Source organism: Pelodiscus sinensis, chromosome 12, assembly GCF_049634645.1.
Source record: "Pelodiscus sinensis isolate JC-2024 chromosome 12, ASM4963464v1, whole genome shotgun sequence".
Taxonomy (NCBI): Eukaryota; Metazoa; Chordata; order Testudines; family Trionychidae; genus Pelodiscus; species Pelodiscus sinensis.
The window spans coordinates 47004533-47025200 of record NC_134722.1 but is presented as its reverse complement, the minus strand read 5'-3'; the positions used below and the strand labels follow the sequence as shown (position 1 = coordinate 47025200).

Genomic DNA, 20668 nt, shown 5'->3' with positions numbered 1-20668 from the left:
TAGATCTCTTCCTCTCACGTGTTGTTTATTCATCAACCAGTAAACAGTTGTTCTGCTTTTTCAATTACAATTAGTGTCTTATCTTTGATTGAACTAGTCATTCAACTAGCCATTCAACTGAACTATCAGAATAAACTGAAATTAAGAAAATATTCTCTCAGCACCTGCAGAAGAAACTCCCGCTATCAACAAATTCTGATTCCAGATGCTCAGCCAGCAATTTCCACCAGTTCAGAGATGCAACTTTAAGACTTGGCAGCATGTATGTACTGCTTGATATTTTCTTAAATCCATTTATTCTGATGGACTATAAAAAGATGCCTTAGCTTAGGCTGTCATAATTTCATGTTTAAAGTAAACCTAAAACTTCATTTATATGTTTTTTAAAAATCCAATTCAAAAATCAGAAAAATTCATATTTTTTTAAATAATGAATTTTCATCCTCCCTGACTGGACTGAGATTAGGATAGAGTTCCTTCCTCTCCCCCAAACATCCCTTACCACTGACAACTCTCCTTCCGTTACAGTTCCAGCTGTAAACCTCTGGCAAACAACCGTACAGATCTCTCTCCAGAGTTGCCCCTGAGGTAAATGCACCCTCATTTCACAGTCTCGCAGTTAGACTTGAGAAAAAAAATGAGGTTGCTCCTGTTTAGTCCACCCCTGCATTCTCTGCCTATGGCAGATTGCTCCCTACAGTAGATCCTCAGCCCTTTTGTCCTGTCTTGCTTTAAATGTAACAAGCAACGGGGCTCCAGTCCCTTCCCTGGGAGACTGGCACCAGCAGGCCCATTTCTGAGATTTGTCCTCCTTACTCCAGGAGGAAAGGAAAAGAAAAGCAATTCTCTAAGGACACCAGGAAAACGGGAGCATTCACCTCCGCCGAGGATGCCTGAGGCTTGGAACGAATCCAGGGAGCTTTCAGAAACCTGCCAGTCTCCACTGAACATTTGGCCCACTCTCCCTCCACCCAGCTATCATTCTCTTGCACTGGGCAGCACACTGATACATCAGTACCAATATACAGCAGCATTAGAGTTGATCTATCTGGACTTCAGGGACAAAGACGTGTTTAGTTTTGTACCTTTCACTTTCATTGGCTCCACAAGGAAGCCAGCTGGGCAACAGACAGGCTACTGATTGATGCGTACCACATACCCTCACGCAGCAAGGGGGCAAAGCATTCATGAACAACCCCCCACCCCCAATCACAAAGTAGTCACGGACTACTCCCCTAGACGTGTCGCTCTCGGCAGGATGGCTATAATAACGTGCTTCAAATATGCCAGGACACAGAGTGAATCTCTCTACTTTAGACAAAGTGTCAGAGGATCTCAGATGACCACCAAAAGCCAGACTCTTGGTTTTCGGTCTCATCTGAAACGTGGTACCCCTCAAAGCACAGTGCCATCCTCCATTCTGGAAGATGGTTCCGTAGTGTGGCTCAGAAGGAAAAGTACCACTTACCAGTGACTGTCCCATCAGTGCATCCTTGGAGGTGCCCGTGCAAATTCGCACCCATCTTGGCAAGATCTGACCAGACCGCAGCATCAGGTGGTAGGGCTGGTGCAGGCCAGTTTAGGAAGATCATAGCTTGACAGGATAAAAGGTTATTTTTGGCGTGGGCCTGTCTTACACATGCTTATACCTTCTGAAGCCTCCTTAGGGAGAGTGACTTATGTGCCCACATAAGTATTCTGAAAGTGCCCAAAAGATTTTTGAATTTGAGTTACCCATTAGGAGACTCACTCCATCCATCACAGAAATGCCAACACCCCCCCTCGCATTTCTAAAAATGCCAGAACAATTGAGATGATGATGTTTTTCAGACATTGTTATTTTCCTGTCATGCCACAACTGCCTGCTTCAGAAAGTCTTAGTCATGCGTTAGCTCCTGTTTCCTTTCCCACTCAGCTCCTCTTCACAAAGTTACGCTATTACCGCAGTCTCTGATGAATTATTGCTTTCTTCCTGAGTACTTCCAAACAGGGATGCCTCCATAGCTGGGTGCCCTCATCCCCCTATAACGCTGGGACAAGGGGCGTCTGTGGGTTCTGGCTGACATGACGCCATTATGCCGAGATGACTGTGAACATGCTGTATCTTGGGAAAGCTTCTGTACGTGTATCCAACAGGAGCTAGAGCAGGTGTGGGGAACGTATTTCAGTCTGGGGCCAATGACCCACAGAACATTCCGCCAGGGGCTACACACAAGTGAGAAGCATCAATCAATTAATTAAAAAAACCTCCACCCCTCCCTGGCCCGGCTCCCAACAAGCAAAAACAAAAAATCACGGTGGAGCTACATACAGAAGCTTTCCATGATACAGAGTGTTCAGGATAATCCAGGAACATTGTTTCAACACGAATGAGCTCCATGTGGTACTGTCGCTTTGAAGAACCCCCTCTTCTTCCCCCCACCCTTGCTGCCGCTTTCTGACAGAGGCAGCAAGGAGGGAGCAGGGGGAAGCAACTAGTCGACTAGCCTGTCGACTATGCAATAAGCATTTGCTTGTCGGATCGTCGACTAGTCATTCACATCCCTACTGAGGAAAGGTCAAGAAGCAATGGGCTTAAATTGCAGAAGAAGAGATTTAGGTTGGACATTAGGAAAAACATCGTACCAGTCAGGGTGGTTATGGGGGAGGCTGCTTTGTTTTGAAAAAGAACTCATTGTTCTCAGTGGGATAAAAGCTAACTGGGAGAGAACACTACCTGCAGGACAGGAGGAATTTTTAATGGGCCAGTTTTGCAGAACTCCACCAATTCCTAAAAGCAACTAGAACTGAGCTAACTTATGTAAGATTCCCAGCCTTGAATCAACCAAGGCAAATCCAGAACAACTCACACAGTTGTGGCACCGAAATCTGACCTGAGCCTGTTACAGAAGTCACCTTATGGACCACTTACTGAATGCAGCAAAAGCGCCAAGAAACCCCTTTCAAGACAGCCAGGTAGCACTGCCTATGATCACAGGGTTCCCATCACAACACTCATGGTCCCCGTGTTAGAATAAAACTCTGTGTCTGGAGACCCCTTTGCATGACCCCCTTTGCGTGACTGTTACCACACTCACCTCCCCTGAGTAGCTGTACTTTCCTTTCAGGATCTGCCGGTACAAGCGGGTTCGGTTGTCATCCTCAAAGGGCATCGTTCCACTCAGGAGGATGTACGAGATCACCCCCAGTGCCCACATGTCCACAGAATTGGTGTAGGGTTTCCTGACCAAGATTTCTGGGGCAATATACTCCGGTGTCCCACAGGTGGTTTTCATTAAGCAGTCGTCTCCTTTCTTCCGAGCGCTTGCCAGCCCAAAGTCCGTGATCATGATCTTAGAGTCCGTCCCCGGGTGGTAATACAGCAAGTTCTCTGGTTTTAAGTCCCGGTGCGTGATGCCCAGGGTATGTAAGTACTTCACCCCATCCAACACCATCTGCAGCACTCGGGTAGCATCTCGCTCAGTAAAGGAGCCTTTGGCAATGATTCGATCAAACAGTTCCCCTCCGGTGGCCAGCTCCATCACCATGTAGACTCGCTCCTGCGTCTCAAAGACCTCAATGAGCTGGATGATGTTGGTGTGCCGCACACGGCGCAGAACACACAGCTCGGATTCGCACACCTCCCTCCCTTCCCGGTACTTGGTCTCTATCATCTTGATTGCAAAGGGCTGCTTGGTAGCCTTATGCTCTACCCGTACCACACGACTAAAGCTGCCACGGCCAATCAGGGCTTTGATATCATACTTGGCTGTCACCCTGGGGTCGAACTTGGCCCGGTACTTTGCCACCTTGTTCTTGCGGGGCTCAGGCTGCTCTGCGTAGTTCGGTGGGTGGCCACTGGAGTAGGGATAGGTGTGACGCGGAGGCGAGGGGGAGCCGGCTTTGACAGCATCCTCCTTGATGAAGTGCTTGTACACGTCATTTTGATGACCGATGTACGGCTCAACCTTTTTAACCAGATCCAACTGAACGTCCGTGGGGGGCTCGGGAAGCACTTTGCTTGTCCCACAGCCCATCACTGAATGGTGCTAATCACCCACCAAGGCATTCTCCCACGGCGACAGCAGCAGCAGCCACATCTGGGACAACTCCCACATTTGAACCTTTCAAAAAACAGAGAAGAGAGGGATGAAGTAGGAAGATGTAGAACATCAGTCATCCTCCACAGGACTCCTGGCTCAAGATGCCACAGCAGATGAGGGGTGCAGACCATTCTAGCAAAAGAGATGGGTTAGCCACGCTTTAGTTAACATGGTAATATCACTGTGTGCACATTACTGTTATACTTTAAACATATTAGCAGACCAAAGTAGGCCCTAGAAGAGACCCCAACTGGGGTTAGCAGATTCCTACATGGGTCAGGTAGTCCAATGTTCCTCAACCAGTGGTACGAATACCCTTGGGGTACTCAAGAGAAGTCTGGGGGATACGTCAACACAACTGACATTTGGAGAAAACCGAATTTTTGTTTTCAGTTTTACAGCACTTTATTATTTTTGTACTTTTACACCCAAAAATTTCATCGCCCACTCGGCTACGACTAAGTTGTTTAAACAAATGTGTTGCAATGGTAGAAAAAAATCATGTGTGTCTGAAAACTGTAGGTAGTGGGGGAACTTATTTTTTTAAAGGGGTACTTTATAAAAAAAAAAAAAAAAAAAAAGGTTGAGAAACACTGGTCTAGTCCATTCCCCTGCATCATGGTAGGCCTGAGCTGTGTCCATGACAGGAGGGTACCCTCTTAAGAGAGGCAAGGTGGGTTAAGGTAGGATCTCAAACTGCTTTCCAGCTATATACAGCTCTTCTTCAGACCTGCAGAATAAAGGGAATCACCTCATGCACTGGGCCTCTCTAACAGCCTGGGACCAGCTTGGCTGCAACACTGCAAACAACAACGGAAGGTATCCTCCCTCTCTTGCTAACATTAGGCTTTTGTAAACCCCTCACCCTACTTTCAGGGCATTTGTAACCTCCAGTCTCTGATTACGTACCTCCCTTGGAAACTTGCTCTTCCTAAACGTTTTCCTTGCATTTAACTGGGAAAACGTATCTTCGGTCTGTTACTTCTCATTCTGTTCTCACAAGCTAGTGATAGCAGATACCTGCCCTCCATATATAACATCACTCTACCAGTACGTCTCTGTCTCCTCTCGCTTATCTCTTCTCAGTACCAAGACCCCTTGAACATTCCCACAGCTCTTATTTTCCAAATCTTTGATCACTTTAGCTTCTGTCCTCTGAATTCTCTCCAAAATGCTTTCTTTAAGCTTTATATTGCAGAGCCCGCAGTGTGTATAGTTGCTAGGATTTTTAGCAGTTACATTTTTAAAAGACTATCTACATTTCTAGTTCTGGGCCAATACTTCTTGGAGGGGAGTGGGGAGGTGCAGCTCCACATGCTGCTGTTTCTTCCCAGGTTGGAGCTGCATCACCACAAGTGCTGGGAAGCTCTTTTCCTGCACTGCACTTGCCTAAAGGCTCCACCCTCAAAGCTCCCATTGGCTGGGAACTGCAGCCAATGGGAGCTGACGGGGACTGTGCCTGGAGGAGAGCAGAGCCATGTGGAGCCACCAATTTCCCCTGCCACCAAACGGGAGCTGCCCCACTTGAACACCCCTTCCCACACCCTAACTCCTGTCCAGACCCTGCACCCCAACCCCAAACTCCTGCCCTGAGCCTGCTCCTGCATTCCAAACCCATTGACCCCAACTGGGAGTCCCCTCTTGTACCCCAAATGCCTCATCCCCAACCCTACCTTAAAGTCTGCACCCTCAATTGGATTCCTCATCCCCTCTTGCATCTACTTCCTGCCTCAACCCACAGCACTCTCTCATACGCTAAACCCCTTATTTTTGGCCTCACCCCACAGCCTAGCAGGCCCCACAAAATCCTATAACCCCAGGCCGCAAGAAGAGTTAATCCTGCCCTGCCCCTATTCTACAATAGCACTTTTGATTATCCCTTCTGTACCACCACCACCCCACCCCGCCTACTTCCCTTGGTAGGATCTCATGGGATTCCTTTCAGCCCACTTCACTCATTTACCCAAGGCAGTGCAGTCTGTCCCTATCATCCCAGGCATTTGTGAACCCTTTCACTTTGTACCATCCTTTAATCTGATAAGTGCATGGACTGCTTCAACCTCCAAGGTTTTAACGAGCAGACTGAATAGTACCATGCCTAGTATGACCCCTCTGGAAAACCCATGCGCTCCTCCTCCTAACGGATCACTGACCTATTCCTCATTACGCTGCACTCCAATTTTTGAGCACTGGGGAAGCTGTTTTAGAAGACAAAGCCAATGACACAGGTTTTCCGTGGAGCGCTCGGTCACTCCCATCACTCGTCTCTAATCTACAAATGCTGGTGGGTGGTTGTGTGTAGGATTCCAGCTGCACCCAACTGGCACAATGAGTTGCTGTTCACAATAGGGATGTGAATGCTTACTGGTTAACCATCAACCTTACTGGGTGACGCTTACCAGGTACAGGTAACCAGAGGCCCAGCCGGGCTGGGGCAGCCTCCTGCCCGCCCCTGTTTAAACAGTTAACCAGCTAAATATAATGTTTAACTGGTTAACTGATGAAATGTGATTTTACATCCCTAGTTCACAAGGTGTGTCCTCTACACCATAGCTGCAGGAGTGGGCTTCTCACAAAATGCTATTTTTAAAAGACCTAAGCCACTTCTCAATGCACTAGGCACACATAAGGAAAGAGAAAAGGGTGTCTCCTTCCAGCTGATTTCTGACTAGCTCACTGAGTGGAAAGGAATTCTGAACAGGTTTCCTGCAAATGTGAAAGATGACGTTTCAATGAACATAACCAGACCTTTAACACAATTCCATTAACATTGCCTGCGCAGGGCAGACCCAATTGTGCAGTCTTATTGTCCTGTGAATGATGAATCTGTGAATGTGGCTGAGTAGATGAGAAAACAAGAGCACAATGAGTGTATGCCCTGTTTTGTGATATTCAGAATAGGCCTGAGAGATCTCTACCATCACCTCAAATGGAAAGCTCTGCTTCTGTTTTGCTTTTTTCTGGTATGTCAAACCTTCCCTTCTGTGTGGAGGGGAGAATTCCTTGATGGGCCCAGAGAAATGGACAGGGTGCTTCCTCAACCTGCCTTCTAATAAAGTGGCTCCCAGCCTTCCCAGGCTACTGTATCCCTTTCAGGAGTGTGAGTTGTATCTTGAGTACCAGTTTCACCACACTCAAACTATTTGCTTGTAAAATCAGACATATAGACACAAAAGCGTCACAGCCCTATTACTGAAAATTCTCTTACTTTCTCATTTTAACCCTATACTATAAAATAAATCAGTTGGAATATCAATATTGTGCTTACATTTCAGCATAGAGAGCAATATAAACGCATCATCTCTATGAAATTTTAGTTTGTACTTACGAGGGATGTGAAAATGTAACCACATACACGGTTAGTTGATGAGCCTAGGCTCATCGGTTAACCTTCACGGTTACATGCAGGCTTCCGGCGTGCATCGGCTCCCAGGAAGCTGCCTGCTGCCTATGATAGAGGCAGCAGCACAAGGCAGCAGGTGGGAGTTGGTACACACGGGATGCGAGTTTAAAAGCCGGCTACCTGGGCATGCCAGCTCCTGGGGAGCCAGCTGCCACCACGCACGTAACCGCTGAAATTTCCAGCAGTTACACAGTTAAACACATTTTAACTTCCCTAGTACTCATTTCACTAGTTCTTGTTATGTACCTGCTGTGAAACTACGTAAATATCATGATGAGTTGACGTACCCCCGGAAGACCTCTCTGTACTCGCAATATTATGCATACCCCTAATTGTCAAACAGATATTTGTGTATCAAGTTTTAAAATCTATTCCCTGTTCTATCACATTTCACTTCTTTGAACAGTGTGACGTCGTAATTCCACTAAAATAGAACAGTACTCCCCCTCCTCCGAAGATTCTTCCAGGTACTAATGTGATCAGAATCTTGTAAATTTCCTTTTTCCCTTTTGTAAGTTACCTTTAAAGGTGACCTGAAGAGCCTTTGGGAAAAAAATTAATATAAAAGATCAGTAACAAATTAGCTACGCAGATGCAAATATATAATGTACGTGTTAAAACAAATCCAAAGAGTAGGCTCTCCAACTATTTCTGTATTTGCCCTGGTAGAGCAGAGATGGTAGGAAAATTCTCTGGTTTAAGTGCTCTTACAAAGGAAACAGAGAATCCCTAGCATAAGTCTTGTCAGAGAGGCAAGGGAAGAACCGATTTCAAATTAAATCCATAATTGTGTATAACTTTATGTCTACACATTGATCCTGCTCCCAATGGGGGAATAGATTTACTGTTAAATAAATTCTCCTGACAGAGTTCCATTCAAAGCAATCGCTATGCATGTGCTTTCAAGTCTGCTGCAAATTAAAACTAAGTATTCACTTTATCAGAACTGCACCTCCCTCCTATCCTACCTCCAAGTCTGGTTTAGGATTAATGGTTTGAAATAGTGTATTGACATTTTCAGAAGTAGGCAGATATTTCTGCTGCCCTGTCACAAACAGCATGGGAGACAGTAGGCCCATGTACTTCTTGTAGTTTCTGCAGTGACTCACTGAAACCCACATTTACAAAGCCATTGATGATTGCATTTCAGGCAGCTGCTGGAATCATTTCTGACAAGAAAAGCAAACTGTCCTATGCCAACATTCGCCCGGCAATCAGCCATCCCATCTCAGTGAAAGAACATAAAAAGGGCTCAAGAAATTAACCAGAATTCACATTTCCAGAGACTCCAACTGTAGTCACAAGGAGTTAGGCAATTGCTCATCCTAATCCCAATTTGCAAAGCACAGAATTACTGCATAGTTTGACAATTTGTGATCTACAAACATCCAGGACGGCAAAAACTGCAGTTCAGGCTTAAAGAGGATTAGCCAGGTTGCATATGGTAAGCCCAGAACTGGAACTGTATGGTGTGATATAAGCCACCTCTGATGCGCACTGACAGAGCTGTGGGGCAAAGAAGAGGGTAGGACTAGAAAAGTAGCAACCACTGTAGCCCACGATTGTGGTACACGAGTAACCCCACGATGGAATGGCAAGTCAGGACTGAGATGCAATGGCAGAGAGAATCTTGCAGAGTCTGAGCCCAGCCACTATCAGCCAGTGTTTTCTGACGTGCTAATTTCACCAACTAAATTAAAATAAAGTGAGATGTAACCTTTGCTCCTCAAAGCACCAGATCCCAGGAAGACTTATCATAAAGAGCAGAGCAGGATACACTAGAGTTTTAAGAAACAAACTGTGCTTGAAAGGGAGATCAATGAATCAGCTCTCGTTCAAACCTCATCTCTGCTACTGTGCCAGTCTGCAAGAGTCATCCAACAGTAAAGAGTCGACACAGTGCTCTGAAAACTGGGTTTGAAGAGTAGTTTAAATGCTATTCCAAACACCTACTGGAACGGTCTGTAAAGTCAGCAGCTAAAACGGATTGGATGTGCGGAGGGGGTGGTGGAAGGGAACAGACCTTCTCCCTGCCCCAGGAAAGTATTAAGACCTGCCATGGGATTTCCAATTCCACTAGAGCTTGACTCCGATCAGATGGGTTTTGAGTTCTCAAGAATGAAGTATCCCTTTTCCTTTTCACAGGAGCATGGCAAAGGTTTACTTATTGTTGAAGTGATGTGGAAGTCATTATGTTGGAACAGAAACTGCTCCCATTCCCAGGGGAATGCAGTTTTCATTCCCCACATTGCCAGCGAAATCTGCTGCACTTCAGCAAGACTTTATGGCATTTGCAAATTACAACAAGATGGCTGGCTAGGGGTTGAAGATGCTGCCTACACCCATTTTGGCAATTAGCCTGACCATTTTAAATTACTATTCTGGCTTCAAGTCTGGTGTCGGGTGCCTGAGCAGGCACAGGGGACTATGGGAAAGCAGTCTGCCTCTATGCATGATCACAACTCCTACCATCACCCACTGAAAACTCTAGCCAATTATGGAACACAACTGGCATGAAGAGAGCCCCGGTCAGGCCTCACTCAGAAAGGAATTATGGGTAGAAAGAGGAACATTTTAAAAGGACATTAGTAGTTTAGAAACGAAAGGCTTAGAAAAGCTACGGTTTAAGAGACTTTTTAAAATATCAGTTAAAAAAAAAAAAACCTCTTCTAAGCTAAACCTCTTCTAAACTAACCTTTCCCTGGTGATACTGGAATGTCAATGACACAGGCCATACTCTACAGCATAAGATTGTAAAAGGAAACTAGCTAAAGAAAAAGTGACACTGACCTCTTAAGTTTCACTGACCATTCTGAGAGAAGTGCCCAGAAGTAAACAAACAGCCTAACAGGTGAAAAGAAATCCAATGTGCAACATGAAAGAAAGTTATATCACCTCAGAAATTAGCAGCTTGGTGCGGATTTTTTAAAATGTCTTCTGGCCAGTATCCCTGTAAAGTATATGAGGGACAGCCAGGTGCATCAAAACTCATTAGATGCAGGTTTCAATGCCACAGTTCAATCCAGAGAAAAACCCAGAAGAGGGAGGGACTATATCCCTGCCCTAGTCAGGAAGATTAATCAAGGATCAAGCTCCACTGCTTGTGTGCCGTAGTGTACAATGCTGGGGAATATTATATTGCATACAGACCAGAGGAACAAGAAACTATTGCATTAGATAATTCAGGCAAGAAGTGTGCCTTGAGCAGGGGGAAACACATTCAGTAGATTCACACAGTTCTGGTGGTAGCTGCATGTTTTAGCCACAGTTGTAATTAGTATGAGCTGCTAGTCGTTTTATGCTATAAAAGTTACGCTCTGCTTTCCTCAGATAAGTAGCTCTCATAAGATCTTGTGGCCTACATACGGAGGACTCAACTTCCATTAATTAAAAGTCCTCAGCTTCTCAGAAGCCAAACCTGACTGATTAATAAGTTATTTGTGAGCGCTCTAGAAGATAAGAAACCCTGAGACAACTGAATAACCACACTGAGAATACAATGACAGGTTTTCAGTCACATAAATGAAAACATAGATATCTTCAAATAAAGTGAAGCAATTTAAATTCACGCAGACTTTTCAGGATACACTGATACAAAAGTTTGAAATATCAAGGTCTTTTTTATGCATACAAACAGTAGCTCAGCAAAGGATCACCTTTTCATCATAGAAGTTCAGCTGCAAGTCTTGGTGCTGTTGAGCAGGTAAGACGAGAAACACCTCTGTAGAAATCTCTCACTCCTGGATAATTCTGCTAGGTATACAATCTCAGTGGTCATTTTGCTGCCCAGGGCTGGCATTTACTGGTCACTACCTCTAACACACCATAAATGTACACGGTGCTTTATGAAGTAAGCCACGCTCCTGCCTAAAAAATGCATAAACCTAAGGTAGATGAGACCCAAAGTATGTAAGACTTAGGCATAAATCTACACACCTGGGACAACTCACTAAATTCTATGCAATCTGAAAACACAAGGGTAAAATGAGGGCTGTTCACTCCTTGTTACTGTTTTTCTTTTACTGCGGAAGTGCTTCTATGTTCTGTATTCCCTTGCCCTCTTTCTGTGACTTCCCAGTGGGAAAAATTCAGCTTTCAAGCTACATAGTGTCTGCAGTTGTGCAGCATATGCTGGAAGTGGGACATCAGAGACAGCGCCTGATCTCGACAAGTTGCTCTGCATGTCTGGCATGTTTACAATCAGTCACAGATGTCCATACACTGGAGTGCTGGTCTCAGGATAGTAAACTTGACTAGACTGAACAGGACAGATGTTGACTAAATAGTTCTGTGTAGAACCCCACGTAGGGCTTGGAAAATATAACAGACATCTATTAGCTAAAAGCAAATAAGAAAGATGATGTTTCTGCCTGAAAAGTCCATGGATCACGGCGCTGGTAAGGGAAACCCAAGAACACGTGGGTTGGCCAGATACCACAATAGGTGTGGTAATACTAACTAAACAGACTCCGCTAATTAAAGCCAGAGAGGACAATTGTGACAATTTACCCTGCACTCCTCATCTGAGCAATTTCACCCAGTATCTCCTGCCATGGACAAAATCTTTCATCCCTTCGATGTAAGTGAACACTACTGAGCTGAATAACTTGTGGTTAACTATAGCATTATCTTTTAGAAAGACATCCCATCGTGATTTAAAGAATTCAAGTAATGATGAATTTAACATTTCCCTTGGGAAGCTGTTCCAATGAATTGTTATTTCCCCTGTTAAGAAGTTGTGTCTTATTTCTACTGAGCTTTTCCTCTAACATCACCATATAGCCATCAGATTTTATTATGCCAGTGTCTGTTACATTAAAGGGTCCGCAACATCACAGGTTCTCCTTGTGTCAGTATTTATATAGATCGAGCTGCCTGGGAGCACCCTAAGTTATTGAAGATTCAATCTGTTTAAGGCTCTCATTGTAAGCTAGATTTTCCAGACCTGAGATAATTTGACTGCTCTCTGAACTCATTCCAGCTTTTCAGTATGCCTTTCAAGTGTGGGCACTACAACTGAACACAGTATGCAATATAAAGAGGTAACCCTCACTGTTTCCAAAGGGGAACATTTACTCTTTTTACAACATTTAAAAGTCTCAGTGGGGTAGCCATGTTAGTCTGTAACTTTAAAAAAAAAAAAAAAAAAAAAAAAGGGTAGTCCTGTAGCACCTTACAGACTAACAAATATATATATATACAGTATCATGAGCTTTCGTGGGCAAAACCCACTTCCTTTTTTCCTCCACTCATCTGAGGAAGTGGGTTTTGCCCACGAAAGCTCATACCATATAGAAGTTAGTCTCCAAGATACTAGAGGACTACTAGTTGTCTTTTTACCGCAGCATCAAGCTGCGAGTTCACAATCAACTACGTAACTCCAGCAATACTCCAAATCCATTGCAGAGTTAACATACTTCAGAAATCGTTCCCTTTCCTGGAAGTATGGCCTCCATTCTTTGTTCCTAAGTGCAGGAATGTGCATTTAGCTGGATTAATACATATTTGATTGCATTTAGAGAAGTGCTGTGACTAACAGGTCCTTGTCATATACCATCTCGCCAGTCCTTGCATCACTTTCATAATTCATCAGTATGATTTTAATTTTCTTTCATGTCCTGAATAAAATGTACTGAACTGTGTTGGGCCAAGCACCATTGAACTAGGAGATAGCTGTGTTAGCCAACAGTGCTGGTGTTTATTTTAAATTCTCCCATACTAGGGCATATCTATCCTTGTTTTCTCTATCAGGGCTAACTGTACATGAGTGATTATAAAAAATGGCTTATAACTAAAAAAGGGCGGGGGGGTTTCTTCCCACATCCGAAAGAGAAGGAACTTCTTAAAAGCCTCCAGAGAAGAGGGCAGAAGGAGGTGGTGCCCAAGGCAAATGAAGGACGCACTGATACTTGCAGGAGCACCCAGCAAACCCATTCCACTTGGGCACAGCAGCCCTGAGCACTGTTCGGAGCGGTCTGGGTTCGCAGCTCTCCCACGGACACCCCGCACGGTGTAAAGCCGAGCCCACGGCGCACTGCTCCGGCACGGAACGGCGGCGAGAGGGGGCTCGTCCCTCGCCTCCGCCCCACGCGAGTCACGAATCCGAGGGAGCCGGGGCCAGCGCTCCCAGCCGCGCAGAACATGGGACGCGGCGGCCCCCCCCCCCGGGCGATGGAGCGGCCACCGGCAGCTTTTCCGCCGCGCCTCCCGCGTGCGGCCTGGGGGGGGGGGCAGCCCAGGGCCGCGCTCTGCCCTGCGCCTGCGGGGGGCTCGCGGGCCCGCTCGCAGCCAGGCAGCAGCCCCGCCGGGCCCAGCGAGGCCGCTCCGAGGGGGGAGGCCCCCGCCCTGGGGAAGCGGGGGGCGGGTACGAGCCCCGCGCGCTCCCGCGGCAGGTGGATGCGGGGGGGGGGGGGGCGGCCCCTCGGGCCCCGCACTCACCTCAGCCCGCGGCGGCGGCGGTTCCGGCCCAGGCTGGGGGGCTGCGGCCCGGCGCCGCGTTGTGACGTCACCACCGCGCGCCAGGACCCGCCCTGCGATTGGCGGAGGGTCGGACCCCGGGAGGGGCAGGGGGCAGAGGGGAAAGGTCAGCCCGGCTGCCATGGAAACCGGCGCGTCCTCAGCCCGACCTCCGCCCCCCCCCCCCCCTCCGGGCCACCCCTGAAACGTCGCCTCCCCACGGCTCTGACCCCGGGTCTCCCTCCGAGCCCCCCCCCGCCCTCACACCCCCACTCTGGCCTGATTGCCCCCCCCCCCCCGACACCCTCCAGCCTGCTCCGCCCCGCGCATGGCTGGGCCGGCTCCCGAGGCCGGGTGTGGCCGGGGCTCGGGGAGCGCGACGGGGGCCAGGCCGGGCGCCCCGTTCTCTGGCGCCGAAGGAGCGCGGCCACTGGAGCTGTCGAGCGCTCACCTCCCACTGCCCCCCCCCCCCCCCCCCCCCCCCGGGCCGCTGAGACCCGGCTGCCGGAGTCGGGGGAGCGGCCGGGTTATTTCGGGACAACGGCCGCTCTACACTGGCACGGGCCTTTGTGTAAGCGGGGGAACGGTCCCGCTCTTGTGGGGAACTTTCCTGGCTTCTATACACCCCGGTGAAATGAACCAGCGAAAGGATCTGAGTCCCCGCTCCCACCTCCTTTACCCCACGGCTCCCTGTTCCTGAGGGCTCCCCCTCCACTCTCCGGAGTAGCAGAGCCCTCGAAACCCCAACAAGGCTGGGCCCAGGTTTCCTGGGGCTTAATCCCCGACCTTGTAGTCACTAGGGGCAGGAGTTAGGGTGTCCCCACTCCGAGGTGCTCTCTTTACACTGCAGGCCTTCTTGGCCCAGTGATCACTTCATAAGGTTCAAAGCAAATACAATTTATTAAACATCAACTGATTAAAGAGAATAGAATAAGAAACAATGAGAATGGTTAAATGAGAACACACAGCCCTGCTCTGTAGCACAGGGACATCAACACAGCAGTCTGCAGAGTGTAAGGACAGTTCACAGTCTCTTCCTTAGAAGCCCTGGATGTGCTGCAAGGGGCTGCAGGCTGGACACGCTTGCACTGGCAGTGACCACACAGCCTCAGTCTCTAAGTGGCCAGACCCCTCTCCCAGTCCAGAGCCTTTCCCCACACTTTGCAGGTCCCAGTAGCTCACCACATCCAGCTGCAGGCTGTGCTGCTTGGCCAGTTCCAGCTCCTTGTGTTGCTTCTCTGTTCCTTTTGGCTTTCTGAGCACTGCCAGTCTGCTGCTCAACACAGGGTCTGCACTGCTTGGCCTGTCTGTGTCTGGTTCTGTCGCTGCAGGACTTCTTCTTGTACTCCTCTTTCAGCTCTCTGTCTTTGCAGGACCTCTTCTGCACACAGCTTGTTTGTTCAGAGACAGAGCCAGAACAATCCCCACTTACAACCTGTCAGTCAGGCTGAGCTGGAGTGTTGACTGCTTTCCATTGTCTCTGGGGTCTGTCAGTCTCATGAACCCTTCCCCTTCTGAAGCTGGTAAACCAAAAAACTCCCACAGAGTTTTAGTAAGGGGTAACAGTCCCCTTACATTTGGCGAGAGCATCCGAGCCAGCGTGGACGCTCTCTTGCGCAAGAAAGTGCCCATGGCCGTTTTAACCAGCGGGCTCTCTTGCGCGAGAAGTTCATGTTGCCTGTCTACACTGGCCTCTTGCGCAAGAGGGCTTATTCCTGAGCGGGAGCATCATCATTCTTGCGCAAGAAGCCCTGATTTCACACAGTAGAACATCAGTGTTCTTGCGCAAGAACTCCCCGCCAGTGTAGACAGTCAGTATGGTTTTCTGCGCAAAATCATGCCAATGTAGACACAGCCTAACTGTGCTGTGTAGACGTGCCCTCTGAGGAACATATGCATCTAAGAAAGAGGGTTGCGGTTACTAGCCATGAAGCAAAATGCATGGATAACGTGTATATAAACCGACCTCCAATGTACCCACCCACTGGGTTACATCCCCAAGGCCTGGCTTAGGGATCTGTCCAATCCCATTATGGTCTGTGCACATTCTCTCAGCCTCTCGATGAGACAGTGAGACCCAGGGAACATTTGGGTGGAGCAAATGAACAGACTCAGAGGAAGGGCTTCAGATCCGGGCTGATAATTGTTGTTTGTTTATCTATTAGCCTTACAGCCCCCTGTCATGGCCATCTCTAGGTGCCAGTACACAAAAAGGGAAGCACCGGTGCCTTCTAGAAGAGGAGCCAACTTATCTTCCCTGGGATTCAAACCACACACTTCTGAGAAGATCCGCTGCAGTGTCTCCTCACTGTATTATTTATCCTGCGGTGGTGCTCAAAGGCCTGTCAAGGGTGAGGCCCCATTGTGCTAGGCATGGAACAGGTGCCCTGGAAAATAGTCCTGAAGACTCTCAGGCTACGTCTACACTGCAGGCTTCTTGCGCAAGAACTGTTCTCTGGCCCTTGCACACTAATGGGGCCCTCCCCCTCTGGAGCTGTGTCCATCCCAGAGCTGTGTGTGTGCCTGGAGCCCATTTCTGGGGTCAACGTGTTGCCTCACCCCAAGGTGGGTCTCCTGGTTAAGAGAACCCCCATGGCCACACTCTGACCAGGTGACTATTACCAGCAACCACCTTCCAGCTCTCCACCCTTCTCTGGGTCATCTCTCGCCCCGGAAACCAGGTTTGGCAGACCCCCCTTCCCTGCCTGTGTCTCCCCATGCTCAGCAAGGGCTACCATGGGGCTGAGCTCTACCTCTGCTTCCCCAGCGAAGGCTGGCCAGGAGCTTGCTGCTGGAGTCCCAGCGCCGGGGAAGTTACACCCGAGGCGGTGTCACTCACGTCTGCCATGGGGGCTGGATTTCATCTGAAAGTGATACAGTCAAAACTGAGAGCTGAGGTTCTCCCGGATACCAGCCTCCCTGGAGCTGCTCAGGGGTCTGAGGCAGGGCAAATGGTATCACATTTGTACCCTTAACCCGGGCTTCATGTCCTTCCAGCATTTGCTGGAGTTTGACCAGGGATCTCTCTGTCCTAGAATCTCTGCACCCCAGCAGTGTCTGCCCATCAAAGACCCCTTTCCCCCCTACTGTTCGAAGCCTGCAGAGAGCATATTGGTGTCTGTAGTGGGATCAGTCTGCCAGCACACCCTGTGCCACAGAGAAACTGGCAGTGTGCACTGCCAGTCACAGGGAGGAGGAGGCACAGGAGGGACATTTGGCCCTCAAAGAGGGCTTCAAATTTAGACACGTGTTAATTTTTTGGCTAGAGTTTTCCTCAAGAATTAGTGCATTTGCACAGAAAAAGGCTAGAAACGCATTTGTTAAATTTAAATAATTCAAATTATGAATCACGCTTTTTTTTTTTTTTTTTATGCCTTCTTTTATCTTCATGCGTGGTCCTTTTTATTCTTATTGTGGCTAGGGGGCCTCGAAAGCTGGAAGTGGCCCGGGCCTTTCTGGACTTCTGAGCCACAGGCTGTTGTCTTTGTTGGACAGAGGGGTTACGTCTACACTGGCATGATTTTCCGGAAATGCTTTTAACGGAAAAGTTTTCCATTAAAAGTATTTTTGGAAAAGAGCATCTAGATTGGCATGGACGCTTTTCTGCAAAAGCACTTTTCGTGGAAAAGCGTCCGTAACGCCCTTTTGCGTAAAAAAGCCCCGATTGCCATTTTAGACATCGGGGCTTTTTTGCGCAAAACAAACCTGAGCTGTCTACACTGGCCCTCTTGCGCAAATCATTTGCGCAAGAGGGCTTTTGCCCGAACAGGAGCAGCACAGTATTTCCGCAAGAACACTGATGATCTTACATGAGATCGTCAGTGTTCTTGCGGAAATTCAAGCAGCCAGTGTAGACAGCTGGCAAGTTTTTCCGCAAAAGCAGATGATTTTGTGGAAAAACTTGCCAGTCTAGACACAGCCAGGGTGAGTAGCTCGTCTGTCCCAGGTAATCCTCATTTTATCATCCCTTGGGCAGTTTGCCTACTTATGCCCTATATTCCTTCAAGTGTAGCACCTCCAGTCTTGGGATCTATGCAGGAGTCAACCCTGCCCAATGTTCCCTGTAATATTTGACATCCCGTGCAGAATAAAAGGACGATTTCCTGGCAGGTAGAAAGCTCTAGCCGCGATCGCTCAGCACTGAGCCAATCAGTTCAGCACCTCACACCGAGGCTGCAGATATTAAAGTGTCTCTGTTACAAATGCACGGTGTGCATCGCCTGCTTTCTGTGTGACGTCCAAGCCCTTCCCAGCTCGCTGTGCGCAAAGGTTTAAGGAATTATTCCCTCCCCCTCCCCCCGTTCTGTTCTCTGGCAGCCTCCATTCTGGCCCTGTGCTTAAAGCTGGAATGAGGAGGAGATGGCGGTAAGCCCCTCTTGTGGCATTGACCATCTGGACCAGGGCTGGGCAAGATTCGGCCCTGGGGCCGGCTCCGGCCTGCCTGACACATTGATCCAGCCCACGGGGTCCAGAGCTGCGAGCCTTTTCAATTGCTGCTATGTAAAGCGCTCCCAGCTCCCAGCCCCGTCGTTACTGCGTAGCCGGGCGGCTGCCAGGGGTTGCTGTGGCTGTTTGCTCCTGAGGTAGCGCCGCAACCAGGAGCCCTTTAAATAGCCGCAGCAAACTGGGGGTGCCTGCCAGGCAGCGGGTTAGCGGCAGGGCGGGGAGCCACAAGCCCTTTGCTGTGTGTTTAATTCAAAGCCTCCCGCCCGACAACTCGGAGGAGGGAGGCTGGTCCTCATCCCCGCCCCTTCCAGCCCGGCCCCGCCCCTTTCAAGGGGGTGGAGCCAGCCCATGACCATGTGCCAAAATCCATGAAGTAGCTGCCCTGCGAAAATGATTGCCCACCCCGATCTAGCTCAGCGATGGGCAACCAAGACTAATGAGTGGGCTGCAGGCGTGGCCCCTGCTTCGTCTCCGTGGGCCGCAAGAGTGAGCTGCGGGGGTGGGCCACCAGCGGCTGGCAGACAGAAAACGCGGGAAACAGCCCGGTGATGCGCCCGCTCAAGGTCACCGCCTGCACCAGCGGAGGGCAGCCTAGCAGGAGGGCGTCGCGGTCAATTAAAGCTGCTTAACAAAGCAATCCAGTGGGACGCAGGCCCACGCGGGAGCGGATCCAGAAGCCCAGCTTAGAACGGTGTCGCTGGGGGCCTCGGAGGGAGGCAAGTCTGGAGCCACTGCTCCTTGCCCACGTGTGGCGCCGCGGGGGTTTAGGCACCCTTTCTCAGCACAGCCGAGATCCCTGATGGGTCTCGGCGCTGCGTCACCACAGTGCCGTCTGCCAGGGCAGCTGCGAAAAGTCATCTCTCCATCCGCCGTGGGGCCGGAGCCATTGCTGCCCAGACATGCGGGTACCGGCCCTGCCGAGGGCTCTCCCAGCACACAGGCCCCCGGGGCGGGAGAGCCCATGCGTGCCAGCGCAGCGAGGCAGAGGCGGGCAGGAAACACACTGGGGAGAGTTCTGCCTTCCAGCTGGTGCAGGCGGTGACCTTGAGCGGGCGCATCACCGCAGAGCTGAGCGGAGCCCTTGGTGGTTCAGGCAATTACCAAAAGGTTGTGGCGCCATTTGTCTCCCTAACCCCCTGCCAGTCCTTGCCAGGTTGGTGATGACCCCGCCGCTCTTTGCTTTGCCTCCTGACGCCGGAGTGGGCATGCGTGGCGGGTGAAGGCAAACCACAGCCCCGCCCCGTCTGCCCAAAGCCCCACCCATTCTGCATGAGGCCCTGCCCCTTCCGCAACTTCCCCCGCCCCTGGAGCCAAGCCCCGCCCACTCCTGCTCAATCCTTCCTGGCCACCTCGCAGCCAGGCTATCTTGCCACAGCCCCAGCCTTCCCTGGCGACCAGGGCATGTAAGCACCTTAGGGAAGGCTGAGCCTTCCCTTGCCGCCATTACTCGCCGCCCGTGGGCGTGGGGTTACTGTCCTGCCCCTCGCAGCGTCCCCTGAAATCCCTCGGGGGCGAGTGTGAAGCCTCGTTGTCTCCCAGCAGGTGCCGATCTTTGCACCCAGTGCTGTGCTGTGGTACCCTGCAGTCCATCCCGGCACACCTGGCTACTGCAGGGCCTCACCGCAGTGATCCGACGAGGAGGGGCCTGGCCCCAAAGTCTGGTCCCCCCGAAGGTCCCTCCGGGTAGGGGTGAATCACGGGGTGGGGGCCAAAGGAAACCTGCCCCACCCCTGCTTCAGCTGTCCCTGCCAGGAGGAGGATGTGGGGGCTCCCAGCCCGGCAGCAGGAAATCCTGCACCAACAGAAGAAGGATTCAAGATGTGACAACCTAAGAGAGGAGGGTGGTGCCGGCTTGGGCCTCACATCCCGGCTCTGTGGGTGGCCGCCTCTGTCCCCCAGCTGCGTAGAACAGTCTCGCCACCTGCTTTTCAGCCTCCCAACAAGAGACCCGCCCCTGCTTTCCCGCCGCCATTACAAAAATGGACCCGCTGCATCAGCCCCGCTTAACGCGCCCGTCCCAGCTCCGGGGGGCGCGAGCCGCGTGGGTGCGTTGTGTGTCTGTACATACATGAAATTCGGGTTTGGGCCTTAGAAAAGAGCGGAGGGGGATAATGTCTGCCAAGCATTTAATCTTCTGCCCGAGGAACAGCAGAGAGCAAATTAGGATCGACTCCAATTAATTTGCCTTGATGGGCAAAGTCTGGAGAGCAGCCATTTCGAGGCATTAAGGACAAATGCAGCGGGCGTAAAGTAGGTCGCTGGGGTTTCGTAACCGGCGAGA

General features: G+C 49.8%; 1 protein-coding gene across 3 annotated transcripts in view; it reads right to left on the bottom strand.

The window, feature by feature from the left end:
* The window catches only part of PSKH1 (protein serine kinase H1), a 44195-nt gene extending 30135 nt beyond the window's left edge, over positions 1 to 14060 (bottom strand). For 2 of the 3 annotated variants that reach the window (XM_075940541.1, XM_075940543.1), the window contains exons 1-2: positions 13924 to 14060; positions 3078 to 4103 (exon numbers count right to left, since the gene is read on the bottom strand). In XM_075940541.1, coding sequence (XP_075796656.1) covers positions 3078 to 4016 — 939 coding nt within the window. In that variant the 5' untranslated portion in view covers positions 4017 to 4103; positions 13924 to 14060. Of the gene's footprint in view, positions 1 to 3077; positions 4104 to 13388; positions 13795 to 13923 lie in introns of those variants that run through there. The other variant, XM_075940542.1, reaches the window with a different exon arrangement.
* Between the last annotated feature and the right edge of the window lie 6608 nt (positions 14061 to 20668).